At 43.2% G+C, this 22,587-nt stretch overlaps 1 protein-coding gene across 2 annotated transcripts in view; it reads right to left on the bottom strand.

The window, feature by feature from the left end:
- LOC107111207 (copine-5) overlaps positions 1–22,587 on the bottom strand; it is a 218,419-nt gene that overhangs the window by 16,446 nt on the left and 179,386 nt on the right. For both annotated transcript variants that reach the window (XM_015412140.1, XM_015412147.1), the window contains 3 exons: positions 19,748–19,801; positions 7,811–7,872; positions 394–440 (listed from right to left, as the gene is read on the bottom strand). In XM_015412140.1, coding sequence (XP_015267626.1) covers positions 394–440; positions 7,811–7,872; positions 19,748–19,801 — 163 coding nt within the window. The remainder of the gene's footprint in view (positions 1–393; positions 441–7,810; positions 7,873–19,747; positions 19,802–22,587) is intronic.

Below are 22,587 nucleotides of genomic sequence, written 5' to 3'. Positions count from 1 at the left end.
AGTAGAATTTTTGCTCACAAGACTCAACAGCTTAGAGGGAGCATTGCCCCACCCCTAGGCAAAAGTGGAGACTTGCTGGGTTTTGCTCCATGAATCCCAGATGAACGGCCTCAGGCTTTTGATCCCATTCAAATCAGTCAGCAGTTCAGCCAGAATCATACACAAGGGCACTTTCTTCTTCTTTTTTTTACTGTAATGCCATTTCCCAATTTGTTGAGGAACAAACTAGCCAGATCTTGCCTATCTTACAAAATGTAGCGACTGCAATAAATACATGTCAGTTGATACTTCTAAATATACTAGTCACAAATTATATTGCTTAAACACTGGAAAATTGTCTGAGCATGCAAAAATGTAACACTGTTCACCAAAACATATGTTATTAAAACTCACCATTGGAAGCTGTGAAGTCAATGGCCACTGTGAAATTGATCTGGGTCCTAGAGGGGGGGGGGGGAGATCACATCACCTTAATGATTCAGGTTTGCAAACCTAAAAACATTTTGATTAATAGATTCCTCAAGAAAAATGGCAAACTCAGACTAATGTCTTGGACTTCACTTTCCCCATACCTGCTTCTGCCTCTCTTTCCAACCCTATTGCAAGAAACGCGGGCTTTGAACTCACCAGGCCCTTAGCTGGAAATGATGGTTTAGGTGGACCTTCTCAAGAGAGAAGGGAAAGGGGTGGCTGCGGGTGTTGGGGCTTCTTTCCTTCTCTCTCTCTTTCTCTTTATTTCACTTTTTTGTCTTTCCTTCTCTCTTTTTCTTTCTTTTTCTCTTTCCCTCCTTATTTCCCTTCTTCTCTATTTCTTTCCCTCCTTTCCTTCTCTCCTTCTTTCCCGCCTTCTTTCCTTCTCTTTCTTTCTTTCTTTTTCTTTCCTTCCCTCTTCTCTTTCTCTCTCTTTCCCCCTCCTTTCTCCCTTCTCTCTTTCTTTTCCTCCTTCTTTCCTTCTCTTTCTTTCCCTCCTTATTTCCTTCTCTATTTCTTTCTTTCCCTCTTCCCTGCCTTAGTTCCTTCTCTCCTTTTCTCCTTCTTTCTTTCCCTCTTTCCTTGCTTTTTTCCTTCTTACTTTCTTTCCCTCCTTTTTTCCTTCTCTCCTTTCTTTCCCTCCTTCTTTCCTTCTCTCTTTTTTCTTTCCCTCTTCCCCACCTTATTTCCTTCTCTCCTTTCTTTCTCTCTTTCCTTGCTTTTTTCTTCTCTCTTTCATTCTTTTCCTCCTTCTTTCCTTCTTCTCTTTTCTTTCCTTTTTTCTGTGCAGATCTGCCCCCCCTAGCAATTTAGAAGAGTCCAGTGGCACCTTTAAGATCAAGGTTTATTCAGGTACAAGCTCTCCCTCCTCTGTGAGGGCAGATCTGCACTGTCAGGGGTTTGGCCTAATACACTAATGAGTTTCTGCTGTTGGGTGTGGGGTGGCCTAATATGCTAATGAGTGCCTGCTGTTGGGTGTGGCCTATTATGCTAATGAGTTCCTGCTGGGCCTTTTCTACAAAAAGAGCCCTGCTTTCCAGTATGGGCTCATCTCCAGTCTTAGGGGAGAGAGAGGGAGGTTTGCAAGGGAACAGCAAGTGAAGGAATAATTTAGCACTGCTTTCTTGTATATTGCTTCTCTACTGGAAATCGCTTCACCACCACTATGGTGGTACTGCTTGGTGGTTCAAAGATCAGCCACATCACATGAAGCTCTGCTCTCCGGCAGCAAAAAGCATAAGGCCATTCAAGTTGCACAGTGCTCTCCATGTTTCCAGTGCATTGACAGATGCCAAGCTGAAATGACTGGGGAGCCTATATTGTTCCACAGCATGCTGCATGGAAGAATGGCATACTTCTTGGTTGGTTATCTTTTTTATTATGTTTAGAAAATTAATTTATGAATGCCATGTGTTTCATGCCCTCCCCCCATTCCCACTGAAGGATTGCCAAAATTACTATCATTCAACATTTTCAGTGTTATTCTGAAAAAATAAATCAGGCCAGCTTTGATCAAATCCTGATTTTTCTTTAGCTTGCCTGAGAACAAGTCCCAAGGGTTTATGATAACCAAAATGAAGCAAACACAAAGTTGCTTTAGGGCATCTGGGCTCTCTGTGAATTGCCCAAGGTTAACAGGAACTGAAAAATAATCAAAGCCCATGCTTTAATATCCCTATTGAAGCTCGTGGATCACACACATAACTAAGTTACAGATCAACCATACATTTGTTGCAGGATGTTAGTTGGCTGAAAGACGCCCTTGTAACATTCATTTACTCTAGAGATTCTCAGTCTCACTCAAGCCACATGCAACATGGTATAGTAACTTCATCTTCCTCAGCTACACCTCTCAGTGTTAACATAAATCCCATATTTCTGTAGATTTGACTTTTAAGGGATCTGCACCCCAATTTACACATGAAAAGGGTTCAGTAAGGATTACTGTAAGGATTCTAAGTAAGTGTGCACAGGATTATAGATTTCGGATGCTGGAATTTATTAGCATATTTGCTGAAGAATTAAACAAAGAATAAATAAATAATCGTGCTGAATAGAAGCACACTTCAGGCTACCATGTCAATGACAGGTTATCCTTTCTTTATCTAAGCATTAAGTAAGCCAATGTCCAATTTCTGGAGCCCACCCCACTGGATAAGAAACAGTAGTTTAGTGCTGAAAGAAGGGATGGCTGAAAAGCTGCTCACAGACGTATCCCTTGGCAGCCTTCTAGGAGGAGATCCCTGGCCTGTCATCTCCTCCCCTCAATCAACATCAATTGCTCCCATGACAGATGCTTCTTTCAAATGCCATGCAAGGCTCCTAATGAAAGAACATGGCTGTCAGTGAAAGATAACATTTTAACTGTTGGCTAGATAGGAAGAGACAAGGCCAGAGGGAAAGGGCTTTTTTTTTTTTGGTTGTGCTGCGGTTCTGAGACATACCAGCAGAACAGAATTAGGACAGGCTGGGGAAGTGCCCCAAAATCTAGAGGAGGACTCAGAGTATGGGACTGACTTGTGGCTATCCCAAATTGGCCAATTACAGGGCTAGTTATGTGATACTTCAGTCGGCAGCTTTTGAACATCTAATTTATCAGACTTTGAGGCAAAGCAGACAGAAGGAAAGGAATGTTAGGAATGCTGCAAGACCCTTTGCTCAGCCCAAAACAAAAGGCTGCGGTAGGATTGCAGGGATAAAGTTAAGGGCTGCTGAAGCTGGCTGGCCATACTGGTTTCAGGGGGCTATAGGTGCATGGGGTCACGAAGATGAAGGATGAAGAGAGCACTAGTTGTGGGGTTTGAGGTACAGAAGCAGTCACCAGGCTTCCCAAGTGATTCGGTGGGGGACACAGATGTCTTTGCTACTGATAGGGTTACCAAGTACTTACCGTGATTCGGTGGGGGCCGGAACATTCCTCCCTGTAACACATCCACGCCACACCATGCCGATGGTACCATCGAGTTTCCAGCCGCATGGACAGAGCGTCGTCCAGTGTCACTTCCTGGCGACGGCATGTTGTGTTACAGGGAGGAATGGTCCGGCCGGGGAGCATGTTTCCCCCGCACGATCGCGGGAACCCTGGCAGTCACTATTCTCATAAACAAGTTAACAGAGAGTGGGAGGGAGGAACCATAATGTCTGATGGATCCTGCAGGTAGGTTGAAGATGTTGCTACTATTGGCAGTGGCATCCCACAGAGGTGAGGAGAGTCACTTGATGAGCACAGTACAGCCAAGTGTAATGGTTAAAGCCACAGTGGTCAGTTCCAAGATGGAAAGGGATGGAAGGGAACTCATATTTACTCAGGCTTCATATTTTCTCTCAGCAATCCTGGGAACATGGATTGTAAGAACAGCCAGTAGCTATTTAAGATTACAAGTCCAATGCTTGTTAATTCAACAGTCCTACTCAAGCAGAGTGCATGCTTGACAATTCCTTGTTAGTTTGGACAAGATGGACAAAAACATCCCCACTACCATACTCTATGGGTTTACAGGAGGGTTGCCTTGCCACCTTTTTACTTGCCTTGCAGACCAGAAAAAAGGTATCAGCCCTATCTATATTCTAATAGCTAAATCTAAGGAGACTTAAATCAATATTCTAATAGCCAAGTTGGCCAAATCTGAGGATACTAAAATCCAGAGACTGGACCCGTGAATGACCAAGAGAGACCTTTCAAGAAACCTGAAAAGTGCCCCAGGTTTGTAGAAAAATCTGAAATAGTAAAAACAAAAAAAAACCCCAGACTTAATAAAACCCAAAAATGATAAAAGGAGTGCCCGAAGCTTTAAAAATGGCTGCCCTCAGTGGTTGTTGCTAGGCAACCATATCAGGCTTGGTTTCTGTCGGTAAAAGGCAACAGACCCTTTTCAGTGCTGTTTTGGCCTTTGAGGGAGAAGGACTTATTAGGGCCTGGCAACTTAATACCATATGACTTGCAGGAATTACCTAGGTCTGGCTGCTTACTAATGTTCAACAACAGCCACCCCACAAAAGCCAGTGTAGTGGTTAAAATTTCAAACTAGGACCTCAAATCCCCATCCTGCCCTGGAAACTCACTGGGTGACCTTGGGTCAGTTACACATTCTCAGCCTAATTTACATCACAGGCAGGACCAAGATTGACCATTAAAAGCACCTGGACTACTCCTAGTGGGCTGATGACCTTCCATCCACACCTGGGCGGGCCAGCGTCTGACAGAAGGGCTGAGCCTGACCCAACCAAACCCCATGCAAGGCTGGAGAGGTGATGCCCAGCCAGCCAGAACGAATTCAGGGGGGGTCAAAGCCCAGCCCATCAGAGCCCTGTCAAGAGGCAAGACAGGGGAGGTGGTACTGCTAGTCATGGAATATTGGGTGGGTTTTTTTTAAGGAACTGCTTATGAGGCTGCTTATTCCATCTGAGGGTGTGGGCTGATTATTTTCTTAGTGAGGTGCTGAAGTCATGTAGCTGCTTCAGACCAGTAGTCTATCAAGGCTGGTATTGTTTGTTCTGACAGTACAGTACTCTGGAAGCATCTCTCCAGAGTCCCACATAGAGATCTTTCGTATCACCTATTACTTGACTGGAAATGCCAGAGATAGAACCCAGGATCTTTTGCATTCAAAGAAGATGCTTTACCACTGAGCTGTGGCCTCTCCCCAGTAATTCTGAATTACTGGCTGCTGTAACAAATAGCAATTTGCTATGATTCTATTCCAATATTATTTTCTGCAGGTTTATTGTGGGTTTTGTTTGTTTTTAGTGTTCTAAATTACTATAACCAGCCTTGAGATTCCATTTTTGAATGGAAAGGTCGGCTATACATGTATTAATAAACATTTTCCCCAGCAATCATGTGAATTTGTTTCAGACAGGAAAAGGTATGGAATAGTCCCCCCTATAAGACTGTATCAGACAAGATTCACATGCCTTCAGGGCTCTTTTTCGTGTATAAGTGAGAAGGTGAATTCCACTCCTCTCAAGTATCAAGATGTGTGGGCTAGTTCATGTTACCCAAGCAGCATAGGGGAGGCTTCTATGTGAGCCAGTTTGGTGTAGTGGTTAAGTGCGTGGACTCTAATCTGGGAGAACCAGGTTTGATTCCCCACTCCTCCACTTGCACCTGCTGGATGACCTTGGACAAGCCGTAGTACTGATAAGAGTTGTTCTTGAAAAAGAGCAGTTTCTGTCAGAGCTCTCTCAGCCCCACCCACCTCACAGGGTGTCTGTTGTGGGGAGGGGAAGGGAAAGGAGTTTATAAGCTGCTCTGAGACTCCTTTGGGTAGTGAAGGGTGGGGTATAAATCCAATCTCTTCTCTCCTCTTCTTCTCTTCTTCTTCATGGCTTCATCTTGCACGACTCTAGTAACATTTAGAGGCTGAAGTCACATAGAATGTATGCTCAGCATCCCAGCAAATGCAGCATGCATGGAAAAGGGGTGAACAATGTATAGTTAGTAGCAGTACCCTATCATTGGTCTGTTATGTGTGATTCCATTGGCCTATTATGTGTGATTCAAACATGACTGAAGTGACACAGGACCAAACTATAGGGAAATGGCCCCTACACCTCTCAGTTAACACTTAAAGCTATGATATGAACATCATCATACTCTGGTTAAAATGCTACTGGAAAGAAAGTTGGGGCTGCATACCATTTCTAAAATGTGTTGCCAATAGTAACACAGCTAGACATGGATGCCAAAGGCCTAAAGCTGCTCTTGTACAAGTACTGAATAAAAACAGCTTGACTGTGCTGAACAAATGCCCATATCTACTCCCCAAAAGGTGCCACCAGTGCTGAACTGTGCAGAATGAATGGTTCTGGTTGCTTTGTCATGCCTACTGGTTGAAACTTGTTCTGGCTTGCCTCTAATCCTTGTCCTCAATGAACAGACACCATACCATCCTGACAGGCTCAGCGGCGTTCAAGGACAGAGGACAGGTTCTCAGTGCAAGGGGTTTTAGTTATTTAGTTATTTAGTTTAGTTATTAGTTATTAGCTTTATTAGTGGACCATTTTATAACTATAGTGAAGAACCACAATCTCAGATGGTGTAAATATGCACACCTCAGTCAGTTGATAGGAATTCCAGCCTCCAGGTGGAGCCTGGGGATCCCCTGGAATTACAGTTCATCTCCAGACTACAGAAAAGTAAGTTCTCCTGGCGAAAATGGATGCTTTGGAGGGTGGACTCTGTGGCATCTGAGCTCCCTGTCCTCCCCAGGCGCCATCCCCAAACCTCTAGGAGTTTCCCAAACTGGATCTGACAACCCTACCCGCATCCCCCCACCCCCAGTGGGCAGGGGAGACCTGGCAACCCTAGTTCGTTAAACTACAATGGGGTGCAATTTAAACATTTCACAGCCTTCCAGGCTTTGCTTTAGGGCTTTACTCAAAACATCAGAATTGTCAGTTCTCTGGTTTCTGTATAGAGTTTTTGGAGCCCCCCCCCACACACATATAATTCTAATGCCTCATCTCTAGTCACTAAGATGCCAGAGAATTAGAGCATTATTTTGCCGAGAAAAATATGCCCGTCTTCCGGCTCACTGACTGTAAAATTCATCCACATGTGGGCTTTATACCTTTATTGAAATGGAACTAAATGTTTTACACAGCTGTTACATAAGAAGGTAAAATATAACTTTGCAGAGATGTACTGGATAGAGGAGCTCCATATGCATGCTCTGGATTTTTAATTATATGAAATTCAGGTATAACTAGACATTTAAGGAACAACTGACTATAATGCTGGTGAAAAAAATCTGAAAATTGTCTGGAGTGTCCTGAGCTGTATATTTGATAGGTCTGGAAATCCAACTGTTCATAACGCCTGAACAGATAACTTGTTCATATCAGTGGTCTGCTGTGCCTTCCTTAGCTGACTCTAGCATAAATTCCCGGTCACCCTGCTAGAAGATGAGGATCAAAATAGTTAAGATGCTGGGAAATCTATGACTGGATATTTCCAGTGGCCTTTAAGCAAAGCTACAGTCATGTAGAGTTCCTGTACGGATCAGAGCCATGCAAGGGGAGAAAAGAGGGTTTAACCCTTCTAACCCTGCATAGTTTTGCTGAGTGTGAATGAATATCTTATGTTTTTATAGCCATATAAAGAAAAAAAATTGGTCTTCCAGTGCGCCACATGCACCTACAGTGTAGAGCCTCCTCTACCAATGAGATCAGAACTTTGATTCCTCCTATTCCTGACACATAGTTCCGATCTCCCAAGACTTCCTGTCATGCTCAATAGGTTCTATGTTGCCATGTGGGCATTAAAGATAAGCCCGGGGTCTGGAAAGGCTGGAGACCAATGCAGAAAGAGATATACATGGAAAAAGATTCTACTCACCCTCCTTTGATGTAGTCCAAAAATGTGTGCTCGGATTCTGTGGCAAATGAGAGCAATGTCACCTCAAATATAAAGAAAGAGGGATAATGTTATACAATGAACTCAAAAAGTAGCTATTATTAGTCTGGGTCAGGGGTTTCTAACCTTTTGGAGCCTGTGGGCCCCTTTGGAATTCTGATACATGGTGGTGGCTGCAGCCACCAAATGGCCACTGTAGGAGGCAGAGCAAGCCACAAAATGTGAGAGCTGCTCCCAAAGCAACATTTTTAGAAATCTGCTAACCCCAGCAGGTCTCCAATGGCCATTCAGAAGTCCACATGAGCAAAAGCCCTATCTGGCCCTACCCGCCTTGAACCTCCCTGTCTTCTCCGGTCCATCTCAGAATTTACTGAAGGTCTCTATGAACTTCTCAGTATTTGCCCCTTTCCTGTGGAAGCAGCTGCCTGAATAGGTGCATGCCTTGTGGGACCTCTCTAGGTTCCACAGGGCATGCAAGGGTGCTCTTTTTTGGGCAGCCTTTGGGTGATTGTGATCTGCCAGGCAGCTGATAAATTATGCTTCAACTCACCATTCATGCATCCTATCCTGCTTGATAGTAGATAGGCTTTAACCAGGATAGATTTTTAATCCTTTTATATTTTAAAGTTTATTTATTGTATCTTTGGTACTGTTTTTATGTGGTGTATTTTATACTGTAGCCATAAAATTAAAAGACACCTGTTCTTTGGGAGGAAAGTGATGGCAAATTTAGACAGCATAATAAAAAGTAGAGACATCACCCTGCCAACAAAAGTCTGCATAGTCAAAATAATGGTATTCCCAGTAGTAATGTATGGCTGTGAGAGTTGGACCATAAGGAAGGCTGAGTGCCGAAGAACAGATTCTTTTGAATTATGGTGCTGGAGAAGACTCTTGAGAGTCCCTTGGACTGCAAGGAGATCAAATCAGTCAACCCTAAAGGAAATCAACCCTGGAAGGCCAGATGCTGAAGCTCAAATACTTTGGCTGCCAAATGAGAAGGAAGCACTCACTGGAGAAGACCCCGATGCTGAGAAAGATTGAAGGTCAAAGAAGAAGGGGACGGCAAGGGATGAGATGGTTAGACAGTGCTATCGAGGGCCTGGCATGATGTGGTCCATGGGGTCGCGAAGAGTCAGACTCGACTGTGCGACTGAACAACAACATCATTTTATACACCAGACTTGTCATCTCGAGAGGTATGCTGTCTACTGGGTGTACGCATCCAGGATGTGATGGAAAGAGTAGAAAACCTCATCAAGCCCACAGATTATTATCCCTTCTTGCTCATCCATGTGGGAACAAATGATACAGCCCAGCACAGCCCAGAACATATTAAAAGAGACTATGTGACTCTGGGTCAAAGGTGAAGGAATTGGGAGTGCAGGTTGTATTCTCATCAGTTCTTCCTGTCGAAGGCTGTGGCTTAAGAAGGGAAAGAAGAATACCGCAGATCAATGATTGGCTATGTAGATGGTGTCATCAGGAACGATTTGGATTTCTGGACAATGGCTTACACTTTCGAGATGAAGCTCTTCTATTGGGAAATGGTTTGCACCTCACAAGAGTAGGAAATAATGTGTTTGGAAACAGCCTTGCAAACCTAATAAGGAGAGCTTTAAACTAAATCCTGTGCGGGAGCGAGACAAAAATGCAAAGCCAATAACTGGAGATAAGAACTCTAGTTTTGCGGGGAGTGGCACATATGCTAGATAACATTAACTCACATGTAAGTACAGAAAAAAAAACCCACAAGGTGCGTGAAACATGGGTTCTGATGCCTCTACACTAATGTGCAGAGTATGGGAAACAAGCAGGAGAAACATGAAGTCCTAATACAAGAAGGGGACTATGACCTAATAGGCATTTCTGAAACTTGGTGGGATGATACTCACAATTGGAATATTAGGATTGAGGGGTATAACTGATTTAAAAGAGACAGACAAATAAGGAAGGGCAGAAGAGTTGCATTATATGTAAAGGAGGTATATACTTGTGAGGAAATATGTGAATCTGAGCATGAAAGTCCAGTTGAGAGTCTCTGGGTAAAAATAAAAAGTTCTCAAAGAGACGAGACATGGTGGTCATGGGAGATTTCAATTACCCAGATATCTGTTGAAAGTCCAACTCTGGTAAAAATGAAAGGTCCAATAAATTCCTGACTTGTCTTGCTGACAACTTCATTTTCCAGAAAGTGGAGAAGGAAAAAAGGGAATCTGCTATCTTGGACTTGATTCTTACCAACAGGGAAGAACTGGTTGATGATGTGAAAGTAGTGGGCAGCCTGGGTAATACTGACCATGTAATTTTGGAATTTACAGTCTTGGGGAACGTAAAAGCTGTACATAGTCAGACATATAGGTTGGAAAGCAAATTTTGACAAACAAAGTTATGTTGGGTAGAATCCCATGGTGAATCCCATGGGCAGAAATACTTAAGGACAAGGGCGTTCTAGAGGAATAGGAGTTTCTTAAAAGTGAAATACTGAAGGCACAATCACAAACAATTCCTATGAGAAGGAAAAATGGGAGGAGCCTAAAGAAGCCAAGGTGGCTCCATAAACACCTTTCTAAAGACTTGAGAAATAAAAAAGACCCATTCAGAAAGTGGAAGGAGGGTCTTATAACCGAGGATGAATATAAACAAATAGCCAGTGCTTGTAGAGGGAGAGTTAGGAAAGCTAAAGCTCAGTTTGAGCGTAGGCTAGCGAGAGACACTAAAAACAACAAAGAAGGGTTCTTTTCTTATGTTCAAAGTATGAAAAAGAGCAAGGACATGGTAGGCCCATTGTGGGGACAGGAAAGTGAAATTGTAACAGATGATGAAGAGAGGGCAGAACTGCTCAATTCCTACTTTTCCTCAGTCTTCTCTTGCAAGGGAAATAGTGCTCAGTACCTCAAAAACAAAACACATGATGAGGGAAGGGAGTTGCAGCCTAGGATTGACATGGGGTAGTACATAAAAACCTTGTTTCTTTAAGTGAAACTAAGTCCTCAGGGCCAGATGAGCTGCATCCAAGAGTACTAAAAGAACTCATGGATGTAATTTCTGAGCCTCTGTCCATTATTTTTGAGAATTCTTGGAGAACAGGTGAGGTGCCAGAAGAGTGGAGGCAGGCAAATGTTGTACCCATTTTCAAGAAGGGGAAAAAGGAGGATCCGGGTAACTACCCACCTGTCAGTTTGACGTCTATACCTTTTATTAATATTTATTAATATTTATGTTCCTTGAAATCTAAATTTTATATGCTATGGTTTTAATTTAACTTTTGTGTCTTAACATATCATGTTGTTTTAACATTTATCTATATTCTGTAAGCAACCCTGAGCCTGGCATGGTGGGGAGAGCGGGATACAAATAAAATAAAATAAATAATAAAATAAATAAATACCTGGGAAACTTTTAGAACAAATAATCAAGCAGACAGTCCTTGAGCATTTAGGAAGGATGGCTGTAATTACTAAGAGCCAGCATGGGTTTCACAAGAACAAGTCATGTCAGAATAACCTTATCTCTTTCTTTGCAAAAGTTACTACCTTGCTGAATCAGGGGAATGCTGTAGACATAGTTTATCTTGATTTCAGTAAGGCTTTTGATAAGGTTCCACATAATATTCTTGTTGACCAATTGGAAAAATGTGGTTTGGATCCTATGACTATTAGGTGAATCTGTAACTGGTGGACAGAGTGCACACAAAGAGTGCTTGTTAATGGTTCCTCATCTTCTTGGAGAGAAGTAACAAGTGGAGTGCCTCAAGGATCTGTCCTGGGACCTGTTTTGTTCAGCATCTTTATCAATGATTTGGATGAAGGGACAGAGGGTCCCTTTATACCCCTGCTTTCTGTTCCCTGCAAAAGCTGAAAAAACAGCTGAGCGGTAGGGAGCAAACTGCTCAGGCTGTCTTGTTCAGTCCCTTTAAAGGGACTCAAAAAACAACTGAGTGGTGGGGAGCAAACTGCTCCCTGCCACTCAGCTGTTTTGGGGCTTTCTGCAAACCCCATTTAAAGGGACTGCAGTCCCTTTCAAAAGGGTTTGCAGGGCTACAAACTATGAACCGGTTCGGTTTGTGAACAAAACTCTTCGTTCAATTTGGTTTGTGGTTTGGCCACGAACCAATCTGCATTTTCCTGGTTTGTGTCCATCTCTAAGTGGGATATAAATTTGATAAAATAAATAAATAAAACACTTGGCAGGTGCCAGGAAAGGTATTGGTGGGTGCCATGGCATCCACGGGCAGCACGCTGGGAAACCCTGGTCTGTGTAGTGATCTTGGTCATGACTTGCAGCAATGCTAGGCTTCAAAAATTCTCACTAGAATACTGTCGACCTATTTCCAAACTTCTGAAACTAACTTGCATCAACAGTGTTCTTGAGCAGTCTGTTTCTTAAATGATGTTCTTGGAGATGGAATATCTTTTGTTGATCACACCCCAGAGTGTCCTCCCAACCTTTTAAATCTGGTACTCAATGGAAGGAAGCGGCTTCTGTTGTTCACCCTCCAATTTATGCTCATGCCTTGCCTTCTCTGCCCACTTTAAAAAGCTGGTAGGTGAGGTAAGCAGGATGAAAGAATTGGGATTTTTTTTAGGGGAAAAGAAAGCCATGGCTGTATTATTGTAGACATAGTTGTAACCCAACAATTCAGGTTTTCCTTAGCTGAGGAAACTAGAAAACAAAGTCAACTTCTACCACAGTTTTCATCAATACAAGCCATTCCTTACAGCTCTCAGAACGTCCTCATAATCATAGGAAGATACAATGATCACAGAATAAAATGCTTATCCCTTGCAATGGTGAATCCTCTGCATATTAGGCTTTACCCACACCATCTGCTACCATTTAAACTACATTATCCTACTAACAGCGTGATAAAAGCTGACAGCAAGTGTGAACAAGGTAGCAAAACTTGCCATATTTCTCAAGCAAGTGAGCCAACAATGTGCTACAGAGCAAGGCAAAATCCTGCTACTATTACTACGTATCCTATTATTAGACATTCTGATTATGGGGCTGAGTTTCTTCTCAGCCTTAAAGATGACAAACTACTAATCCTAGTAACAATAGGTACAATCTATATGCCTGTGACCCAGCTGATATACACGATCACCATTTCATCTGTAACAGGCATGGCATGCACAGTGACTATTTCAGAAAAAATGGCAACTGCATTATCAGGAGAAGATTGGATAGCTGTCAGCTAATGCTGCCATGGATTGGAATGTGTGGGTTGCTGTTCATGTCTCTCACTCCCCCTCCCTGCCTCCATCAGTCTTCTCAAGTTATCTCCTTAGAGCCCTTGAAGCTGTGCACTGTCTGCTCCTAGTTTTCCACTGAGAATGTAACCGTTGCTTTTCCAGGTGCTTGCTTATTGGCCTCTGTTCATCAGGGGGAATGTATGAAGGGGGTATATATCTGGGGTTCCTTTCACTATCCTGCCATTCCTGACACAGGCATTTATGGTGTCCTAAGTACTCAATAAACTGAAACTTCTGAAGGAATGTTGTTGAGTGTCTTGACTAGGAACCCTGACAATAGCATGCACTCCCAGTTTGGGTACTCCCAAATGTAGCATCTAGAAAGATCTGTTGTATATTTCTTCCCACAAATTATTGAAAGATCTTTTAAAGAATACTCAAGTATCTAATGTCATCTATAGTGATTTATGATTCAGACAACATGTTCCTGTTTTTGATTAAAAAACCAATTCAATACGCTCAGACCAAGTGTTCTTAGTTGGGGTGGATGATAGATGGGCCAAATTAGAAACATGCATTTAATGTTACAGCTTCAAGGGAAGATTAGCATCACATGGGCCTTGGTTTCCTGCAGACCAGAACTAGATGTTACATGAGATGCATGGTTGGTGCAGTGATCAACAGCCCCATGTCTTTTCTTAGTCCTTGCCACTGTTCCCTCTAAGCTGAGTTAAGGTGAGCTAGCTCAAAGTTTTTTAGCCTCCGGCTCACACATTTTTGTCTTAGCTCAGGAGGGATGGCTCCAGAGCAAACTAGTTTATGCAGTAACCAAATCACTCACTCACAACTTTAATCCCAGTAGCTCACGAAATGGAATTTTTGCTCACATGACTTCACAGCTTAGAGGGAACATTCCTTGCCCTGGTATTGCATAGTAACGCCTAAAGCGATGCCAACTCGCTGAAAGTTTCTGTGCCCCAGCACAACTTCACTTGCTGCTTCTCATGAGGTTGGGGAAATTCATAGCACAGAGATATGATGGTATGCATTTTGTATCTCTAGATTTTTACTGGCGAAAGTGCAGGAACAGATGTTGTTTTTGATATAAGCTTTTTATTATTAATTATTATTAATAATATAAGCTTTTCATTCAATATAAGCTTTTTATTATTAATTTCATAAATAACAATTGCTTTATTCTACAAAAATATGAGGAAATAAGCCAAATAAAAATATAAAACTGAGAAACATTTGTAACTGTTCATACTACCATTATACCTATATACATATTTGCACTGCTGAAGGATTCCTATTCCATATTCAGCTGCAAGAAGTGAAACACGGGCTCCACACAACACAGAAGATTAGCTTAACTAATCATTTCCTCTTCTCTGCAGCCTATATTTCTTTTGAGACTCTCATGAATAAATAGTTAACTATCAGTTCTTGTTTGCTGGGTGGTGGTAAGGGGGGGGGGCTTAAGTAGTTTGTAGCAAGCCAAAGTCCCTGCTCACATTTTAAAATAATTTTAATGACTGAAATAGCACAATTATGAAATAAGCATATTCCAAATATTAAAAAAGAGTGGCACTGCCTGTTTGCAGAGTACAAAAAGCACATGCCACACTAGGGTTGCCAGCCTCCAGGTGGCAGGACTAGACTGAACTTTTTTTTTTAAAAGGAGCAAATGAAGCCAGACTAAATGGCTACTGACTCTAATCTGACACTCTAACCCAGAGGTCATTTCGGGGGGGATCGCGGGGGATTGCAGTTCCCCCGGGTGAGGTATGGGGGGCGGGGCACATGACGAAGCCCCGCCCCCTGCTTCCGGCCGCCCCGCTTCCGGCCCTCATTCAGCCAGGAGGAGGCAGGAGCAGCGGTGGCGGCCGGGACCGTTGGGGGCGGGGTGTGTGGCCTTATGACACACTTCCGGTGATGTCAGGGGGTGTGGCCTTATGACACACTTCCGGTGATGTCAGGGGGTGTGGCATATGCTAATGAGTTATGCTAATGAGTTCCCCTAGCTCTTTTTCTACGAAACGACCCCTGCTCTAACCCAGGGTTGGCGACATTTTATAATTCAAGAGCCAAACGATGTCAAAATTCAGAGCAAGAGATCAACAAAGAGCCAGTAAAAGAAAGCCCATTTGCACAACTGAAAATATGCAACCTAATGTTATTGATAATTGAAATATTGATTGATAATTGCATATTTTTATGCCACAATAACTTGGTATTCTCAGGCTTTTTTCCACGGGACTTCAGCTGCTGCCTCATTTTGTTCGCTGGTTGTTGCAGTGAGTGATACCATGTGTTCACAAAGCCATATTTGGTTCTATAGTTGGGGCAGCAGGTGCTCACATGCTGATTGACCCTCCCTTCCAGTGACCTCAGAGCCGAATGGCCATCTGGGAACCAACTGCTTCTTGCTAAGATCTGTTGAGACATCGGAGTTTTTATAATGATGTTCTTTTTAGATAGATTTTTTAGATAGATTTTAATTGTCGATTTGTTATATTGTTACATTGTGAATTTTATGGTGGAACCCACTCTGGGCCCGCTTGCAGGGAGGGCGGGATACAAATAGAACCAAATAAGTAAATAAATATACTGAGCCATGTTTGGCTCCCAACCCATAGGTTGCTAGTCCATAAACTATATCAGTGATTATCTTATAAAAAACATTTTGTCTCCTTCAGTAATTCTCAAACATTGTGCTGGGAGCACCAGCATGCTCTGCAAGAACTGTCAGTGTGTTCCAATTAATCACATAAAGGCTCCTGGGAGCTCAAATGAGCCACCCATAGTGCTGTTTACTCTCTGCAGTAATCATACCTCTGGGCTTGCCCCCTTCCAGTCAGTCTCCTCTGGGAGTGGGTAACTCTGCAATCGGACCACTCAATCATTCCTGATGTAGAAATGAAGTAGCAGAATTTCTTGCCCTGTGAGGAGGTGGCAAACTACCATCTAACACGTTTGTAAAGGTTAAGTATATCTCCAGTTTCAGTGCTGGAAAACAGTACTCTTCACTCCAGCCATCGTTATTTATCAGGGCCAGTCCCCCTTTTCTGATTTCTGTCCCTATTTGTCCTGATTTTTGAAGATGACTTATTAAAATTGTTAGTGTGATTTGCTAGCACTGTCATTTTTCAAGGTTTAGTCTTTTCCTCGGGGCATCTGTGGGGTTGGAATGCATCTGCAGATCTGTGATGTGCATGAATGGAATTGCACATGCATGAACACTGAAGATGTCATGCAGTGCACAGCCTGTCATTTCATACGCTAGTGAGGGACATTTAGAGCTGCTCATAAAAGACTGAAGGACAGGGTTTTTTTTTACCATTCTGTGGCTTTTATAACTGTTTGAACAAATAGTTGCAGAATACATAAATGCAGCATACAGTGGATAGGGCAGAGCATTCAGCATTTTGCAACAGGGAGCTCAGGTAGCAATCCTTGGTAGGAGAACAAGGGTGTTTTCATCTGTGAAATCCTTCCTTCCTTCCTTCCTTCCTTCCTTCCTTCCTTCCTTCCTTCCTTCCTTCCTTTCTTGGTGAAATTAAGGACTTTGTAATGAATGAACGGTATTATTGCCTGATATTGTTACAGCAAATAAGATCATTTAAATAAGAAATCCAAAGCAATGACTAGAAGAATACTAAATTAGTTTCTAAAGGAAAATATGACAGGAATTTAGCAACCAATAACGTTATGTTCGGATCACAGTCTCACATCACATAGGGAATTAACATCTATTTGAAAATTATTGAATGATAAACATGATAAAACAAGTAAAATCCAGTGATTCCTAAAAACTGTTTTAAAAAGGAGTATTCTAGTATTTTATGAGATAAAGTATCAATTTTACCCTGGCCACAAAGGCAAAGATGATCTCAATATGGAATATTACAAAATCTCCCACACAATACTTCAGAGAAGTTAGCATTAAGGCAAGCTAGAGCAAATGCCCTAGCACAATGAGGAACCATTAAATATAAACTGTGAAATTTGGGTGGAGGGGGAGGGCATGGCAATGAACCTTAATAAATGAAGGTGCTCATTTTGCAAATGAACATATGAAGCGGCCTTATACAGAGTCAGGCTCTTGGTCTATCAACCTCAGTACTGTCTGTCTATCCAGACTGGCAATGATAGTTAAGGGTCTCAGGCAAAAGGGTCTTTTGTACCACCTACTATCTGACTTTTTAAACTGGAGCTGCCAGTTAAACCTGAGACTTTCAGCATGCAAAGCAGATGCTCTGCTACTGAGCCATGGCCCCATCCCATTAAGTTAACAAATTTATTTATTTATTTATTTGTTCAATATATAGCCCTCCCTCCCCGCTACTTGGGCTCAGGGCGGGATCACAATCAGGCATGAGCCCGCACATAAAACACAATTAAAACCATTTGAAATCATTTCTACAATATTACAACATTATTAAGTGCTCTGGATGTTCCGAATTGATCTTCCATAAAGATGACGTATTAATGCTGCTATACCCCCTCAGTGCGGTTTGTTCCGCTTGGCGTTGTCGTTCTTTCTTCCAGGGCCAGATAATGATGGTACAATAGTGGCGGCTCCTACTCAAACGCCTGGCGGAAGAGCTCCATCTTGCAGGCCCTGTGGAACTGTGCGAGGTCCCGCAGGGCCCGGATCTCCTCCGGGAGCTCGTTCCAGCAGGTAGGAGCCACCACCGAGAAGGATCTGGCCCTGGTAGCAGCCAGCCTGGTCTCCTTGGGGCCTGGCATCGCCAGGAGATGTTGCGTCCCCGACCGTAGTGCCCATGGGGGAACATATGGGGAAAGGCAGTCCCTTAGGTATGCTGGACCCCGGGCAAATAGGGCTTTAAAGGTGAGAACCAGCACTTTGAAGCGAATCCGGTACACTATCGGCAGCCAGTGCAGTGCTTTCAGAACAGGCTGGATGTGGTCCCTACTAGGAAGACCCATCAACAGCCTGGCCGCAGCATTCTGTACCAGCTGCATCTTCCGGATTTGTGACAGAGGCAGCCCCATGTAGAGAGTGTTACAGTAGTCTAGCCTTGAGGTGATCGTCGCATGGATCACTGTGGCCAAGTCACTGCGGTCGAGGAAGGGAACCAACTGCTGCACCAGCCGGAGGTGGTAAAAAGCTGACTTAGCAGTGGCTGCCACCTGGGCCTCCATAGTTAGTGAGGAGTCCAGGAGCACTCCCAAACTCCTAACCTCCGGCGCTGGCACCAAAGGCACCCCATCGAAGGTCGGGAGAGGGAGCCCCAACCCCAGATCACCCCGACTCAGGCCCAGGACCTCTGTCTTCACCGGGTTTAACTTCAGCTGACTCAGTCGGAGCCAACCAGCCACGGTTTGCAATGCCAAGTGCAGATCTTCTGGACTAGAGTCCAACCGGCCGCCCAACATCAGATAGAGCTGGGTGTCATCTGCATATTGATGACACCCAAGCCCATACCTCCAGGCAATCTGGGCAAGGGGGCGTATGTAGATGTTAAACAACATTGGGGAAAGAACTGCCCCTTGAGGCACCCCACATTCAAGAGGGTGTCTCCGGGACTGCTGTTCCCCTATCGCCACCCTTTGTCCCCGACCGCGGAGAAAAGAGGCAAGCCATTGAAGGGTGAGCCCCTGGAGCCCCACGTCAGCAAGGCGGTGGGTCAGCAAAATGAATAACAACTTATTCATGCATTCATAATGCACACACACTCACAAATGTGATCATCATTCTTTCCTTTAGACTGAAGGGTTTTATTAAGGCGATATGGGAAATTTGAAATGAACATACTCATAATTCTTAGTAAATCCAGAATCTTTCCCTTTTTTTTCCCTACATTCAAGTATACCACACTTGAAAATTCCTCTTTTTAAAATTTGGTGAAGAGCCACTGGGGTAGAACATCCCAATTCTTAGAAGTGTATTATCTATTTTCCCCACTGTTACTCATAGAAGCACTACAAATGTGCCACATTCCATCTTCCTAGCCTGAAAAAATGATTTGTGGATGTATTTGAGTATGGCTTCATTTATAAATGGGAAGCTGCTATTTATAGAAGATGTATGTATTTTCATGGAACGTTTCACACTAGACTGAGGTCAAAACATTCAACATTGCAGGAAATGTGAACCATGAATAGCAGAGTTTACTAATTTATTAAAGTAACACTCAAAGAAGCTGACAAGTAAAAGCTGAAAAGAAAATACAATACAAAAGTCTACCCCAATGATAAAAGAAATTAGCAACAGCACAACAATTTGTAACAAAACAGCAGTAAAAAAACCCATGCTAAAATAATTACAATTTAATAAAAGAAATAAATCCAGCAGTAAGCAATAAATGTCAGTAACAGCAGTAAACAAATTGATCAACACTATGTCAGAAAATCAATTGCATTCTTCTATCATTAAATGAATTCCAGAATAAAATAATTTTTACAGATCTCTAAGAAAGCCAAAAAACCATTATACAACAGACATGCTTGGGATTAGTCTAGGGCAAGGCAATTGAATAGTAGCAGCAGTAGGAAATGTATCATCCTCATTCACTGTCCAGTTTGCCTGCGTGTATACCAATGGTACCTGCCTTTTGGCTCCCTGATGCTAAATTTAAAAAGCCTGCGCCAAATGGCAAAGCACTTGGCCAGGATGATTAGAGGCCAACTACACCCCCAATGGAGAAACACTTCCTTCCTGTTTCTGTAAAACAAGAATTAAAGATGTGTTACTTACTGTTCCTGAGTTAATATACTTCTTTTTCTTCATTTTCTTTTTGGGATTTACCACCTAAGAGTGAAAAGAAGTCAAAAACAGATTATGAAGGCAACATAGGGGTGAGGGGAGATGCCTGCTGCTACTTCTGAGTGTAATCAGGAAAGACTGTGGGCAAGTGCAGCTGCACAAAGGAAGTACTTACAGATGAACATAACATTTCTGTTATAGGAATAGGTGTAGATGAAAACATGAAGCTGCCGTATACTGAGTCAGGCCATTGGTCTACCAAGGTAAGTATTCTGACTGGCAATACCTTTCTAGGCTAGGTTCTCAGGTAGAGGTCTATCACATCAACTGGTGCCTGATCCTTTCAGTGCAGCTGCTGGGGACTGACCCTGTATATTGTAAAACTGTATATGAACTCTAGTTACCAGTGAGCCACAGCTCCTCCCATTCTGTTTCTGTCACATTAGCTTTACTTCAGTGGGGGAGATGTAGTGGAGGTAAAGCCAAAGACTTCAGTGAAATGTTGGGTTTTGAGGAGTGATTTGACAGATTGACAGTCTCTCACTTGTTGATCCTTGAAACATTCTTATTCACGTCATCGTATAGATGGGAGAGGTGGCTGAGAGTCTTGGCCTGCCTGAGGTTAACTGGAAAAGCCAAGGCTAAGGAGGAGTATGAAGCCAGGTTTCTTGTAGTCTCCAGCAGTTGTAAGAACAGCAACACAGGCTTCCTTTTCTAATTTGCCACATTTAAAATATGGGCTAAATCTAGGGTTGGCAGCTCTGGGTTGGGAAATACCTGGAGATTTTAGGGGTACAACCTGGGGAGGGTGGGGTGGGACCTCAGCAGGGTATAATGCCATAGAGGTCATACTCCAAAGCAGCCATTTTCTCCAGGGAAACTGATCAGTTGTAATAGCGGGAGATCTCCAGGTGCCACCTGGTGGTTAGCAACCCTAGCCGAGTCTGCTGCAGTGTTGCAAGTGTCTTGTAGCATTCAAGTATATTCAGTCATATTTCCCATCCCTGGGTTTATCCAGTCTGTCACTCAGAGCATCCTGACCACATCCTCTCTCTACCATGTAATGGCTTTGCATCACTGAAAGTGCTTTACATTGCTAGCCCATCAAGAGTTGCACATCGCTGTATCTAGCAATGCATCCAGTTGCCAGCATGTTACATGGTTAGTGCGCCTGGGGATGGCTACATTCAGGTCTGCACCCTGCGTGTATACTGTGATTCTTCAGAAGCACAGAGTGTGGTACTGTCAGGTCCCCACAGCAAACAACATAGTACACACTTGCAAGAAGATTTTACTTTATTGAAGCCATGAAGCACATGAACTGGGTCACTGTTCAGAATAACGAAAACCCAAGAGGCATGAAAGGTTAAAGCAAGTTCATAATCATAACAGCCAATAAACACGGTTCCCGCGCGTGGTCAAGGGGTCTCTCGCGCGCCTAAACCTTGGGAAAGCAACGGCTACCTAATTGTAAATAGATATGCTATTCCCACGGCTTGTACTAATTAAAGTCAAAGCAAGCTCCTCTGCTCTTCCACCTGTGGCCTTGGCGAGATAGCGTTACATCAAAGCAGGACTGGCGTACTCTGAAAGGAATGCATGGCTACTGCGTATGACCAGACAACCGCATCTACGGAAGGGGGGGGGGAAAGAACCTAATGGGTGAACATATACATATAGAAAAGAACCTTTGGCAGCTTGCTGACAGGTACTCAGCGCCGAATTCAAGTTCCCGAGAATTTTTTTTAATGAAGTTTCTACTTATTTATGTTTTATTTATTCATTCAAACATTCATATTCTGCCTTTCGTCTTGGCTCAAGGTGGCTTACAATAATAGTTAAAACATCTCCAGCTAAAACCAAAGATTAACATAACAAGGCTCAGATCCCTCCCCACTTAAAAGATGACTGCTATTCAACCCTCCCTAAAAAGCCCTGGCAAAGAAGCAGGCCTTGCCTCTTCAGGGAGCCCATTTCAAATAGCCAGAGCCACAATGGAAAAGTAGTATAGTCAACAGATGGCTGCCTGATTACCATAGTTGGTGCATAAGGTCAAATGGAAGGAGATGGTCCCTCAAATATGTGGGTTCCAGGTGATGAAGGGCTTTACAAGTCATAACCAGCACCTTGAATTGAACTCCGATACAAACTGGCAGCCAATGTAGCTGTTTCAAAATGGGCAACATGTGTTCCTGGCAGCTAGCCCCTGACAGCAGTCAGGCTGCCACCTTCTGGACCAGATGTCTTCAAGGGCAGCCTCACATAGAACATGTTGCAGTGACCCAGCTGTGAGGTTACAGAAGCATGGATCAGCATGGCCAGATCAGCTGGATCTAGGTGATGAGAAGCTGATGAATCAGATGCAGCTGGTAGAAGGCACTCCTGGCCATCATGCAGGCCTGCTTTTCAAACAGCAAGGCAGGGTCCATCAGCACCACCAAGCTCAGAACCTGCTCTGAAAAAGCCAGAGTTATTCCATATAGGACAAGAGGATTCAGTCCCTCTAGAATATCAGCCTTCCTAACCAGCATTACATCCTTCTCTAGATTCCTCTTCAGTTTGTTCTGCCTTAGCCACCTGAGCACAGCCTCAAAGCTGTGAACCAAAGTTCACAAAGCCTCAAAGTTCAGAACCAAGAAGGATGTATCTGGAGGCTTAGATAATGAAATATAGAGCAGGGTGTCAGTTCAGTGGTGACTGCAAAGCTCCAGACAATTTTATTCAGCAGGCATATATATATATGAGCCTGCTGAATATATATATATAAGAAAGTCCCCTCACCATAAAATCATAAACCCAGGCCAAACCACTGGACCTAGAAACACCAAATT

The sequence above is a fragment of the Gekko japonicus genome, unplaced genomic scaffold (assembly GCF_001447785.1).
Source record: "Gekko japonicus isolate JY-2015 unplaced genomic scaffold, Gekko_japonicus_V1.1 scaffold697, whole genome shotgun sequence".
NCBI lineage: Eukaryota > Metazoa > Chordata > Lepidosauria > Squamata > Gekkonidae > Gekko > Gekko japonicus.
This window is presented reverse-complemented; position numbering and strand designations above follow the sequence as displayed.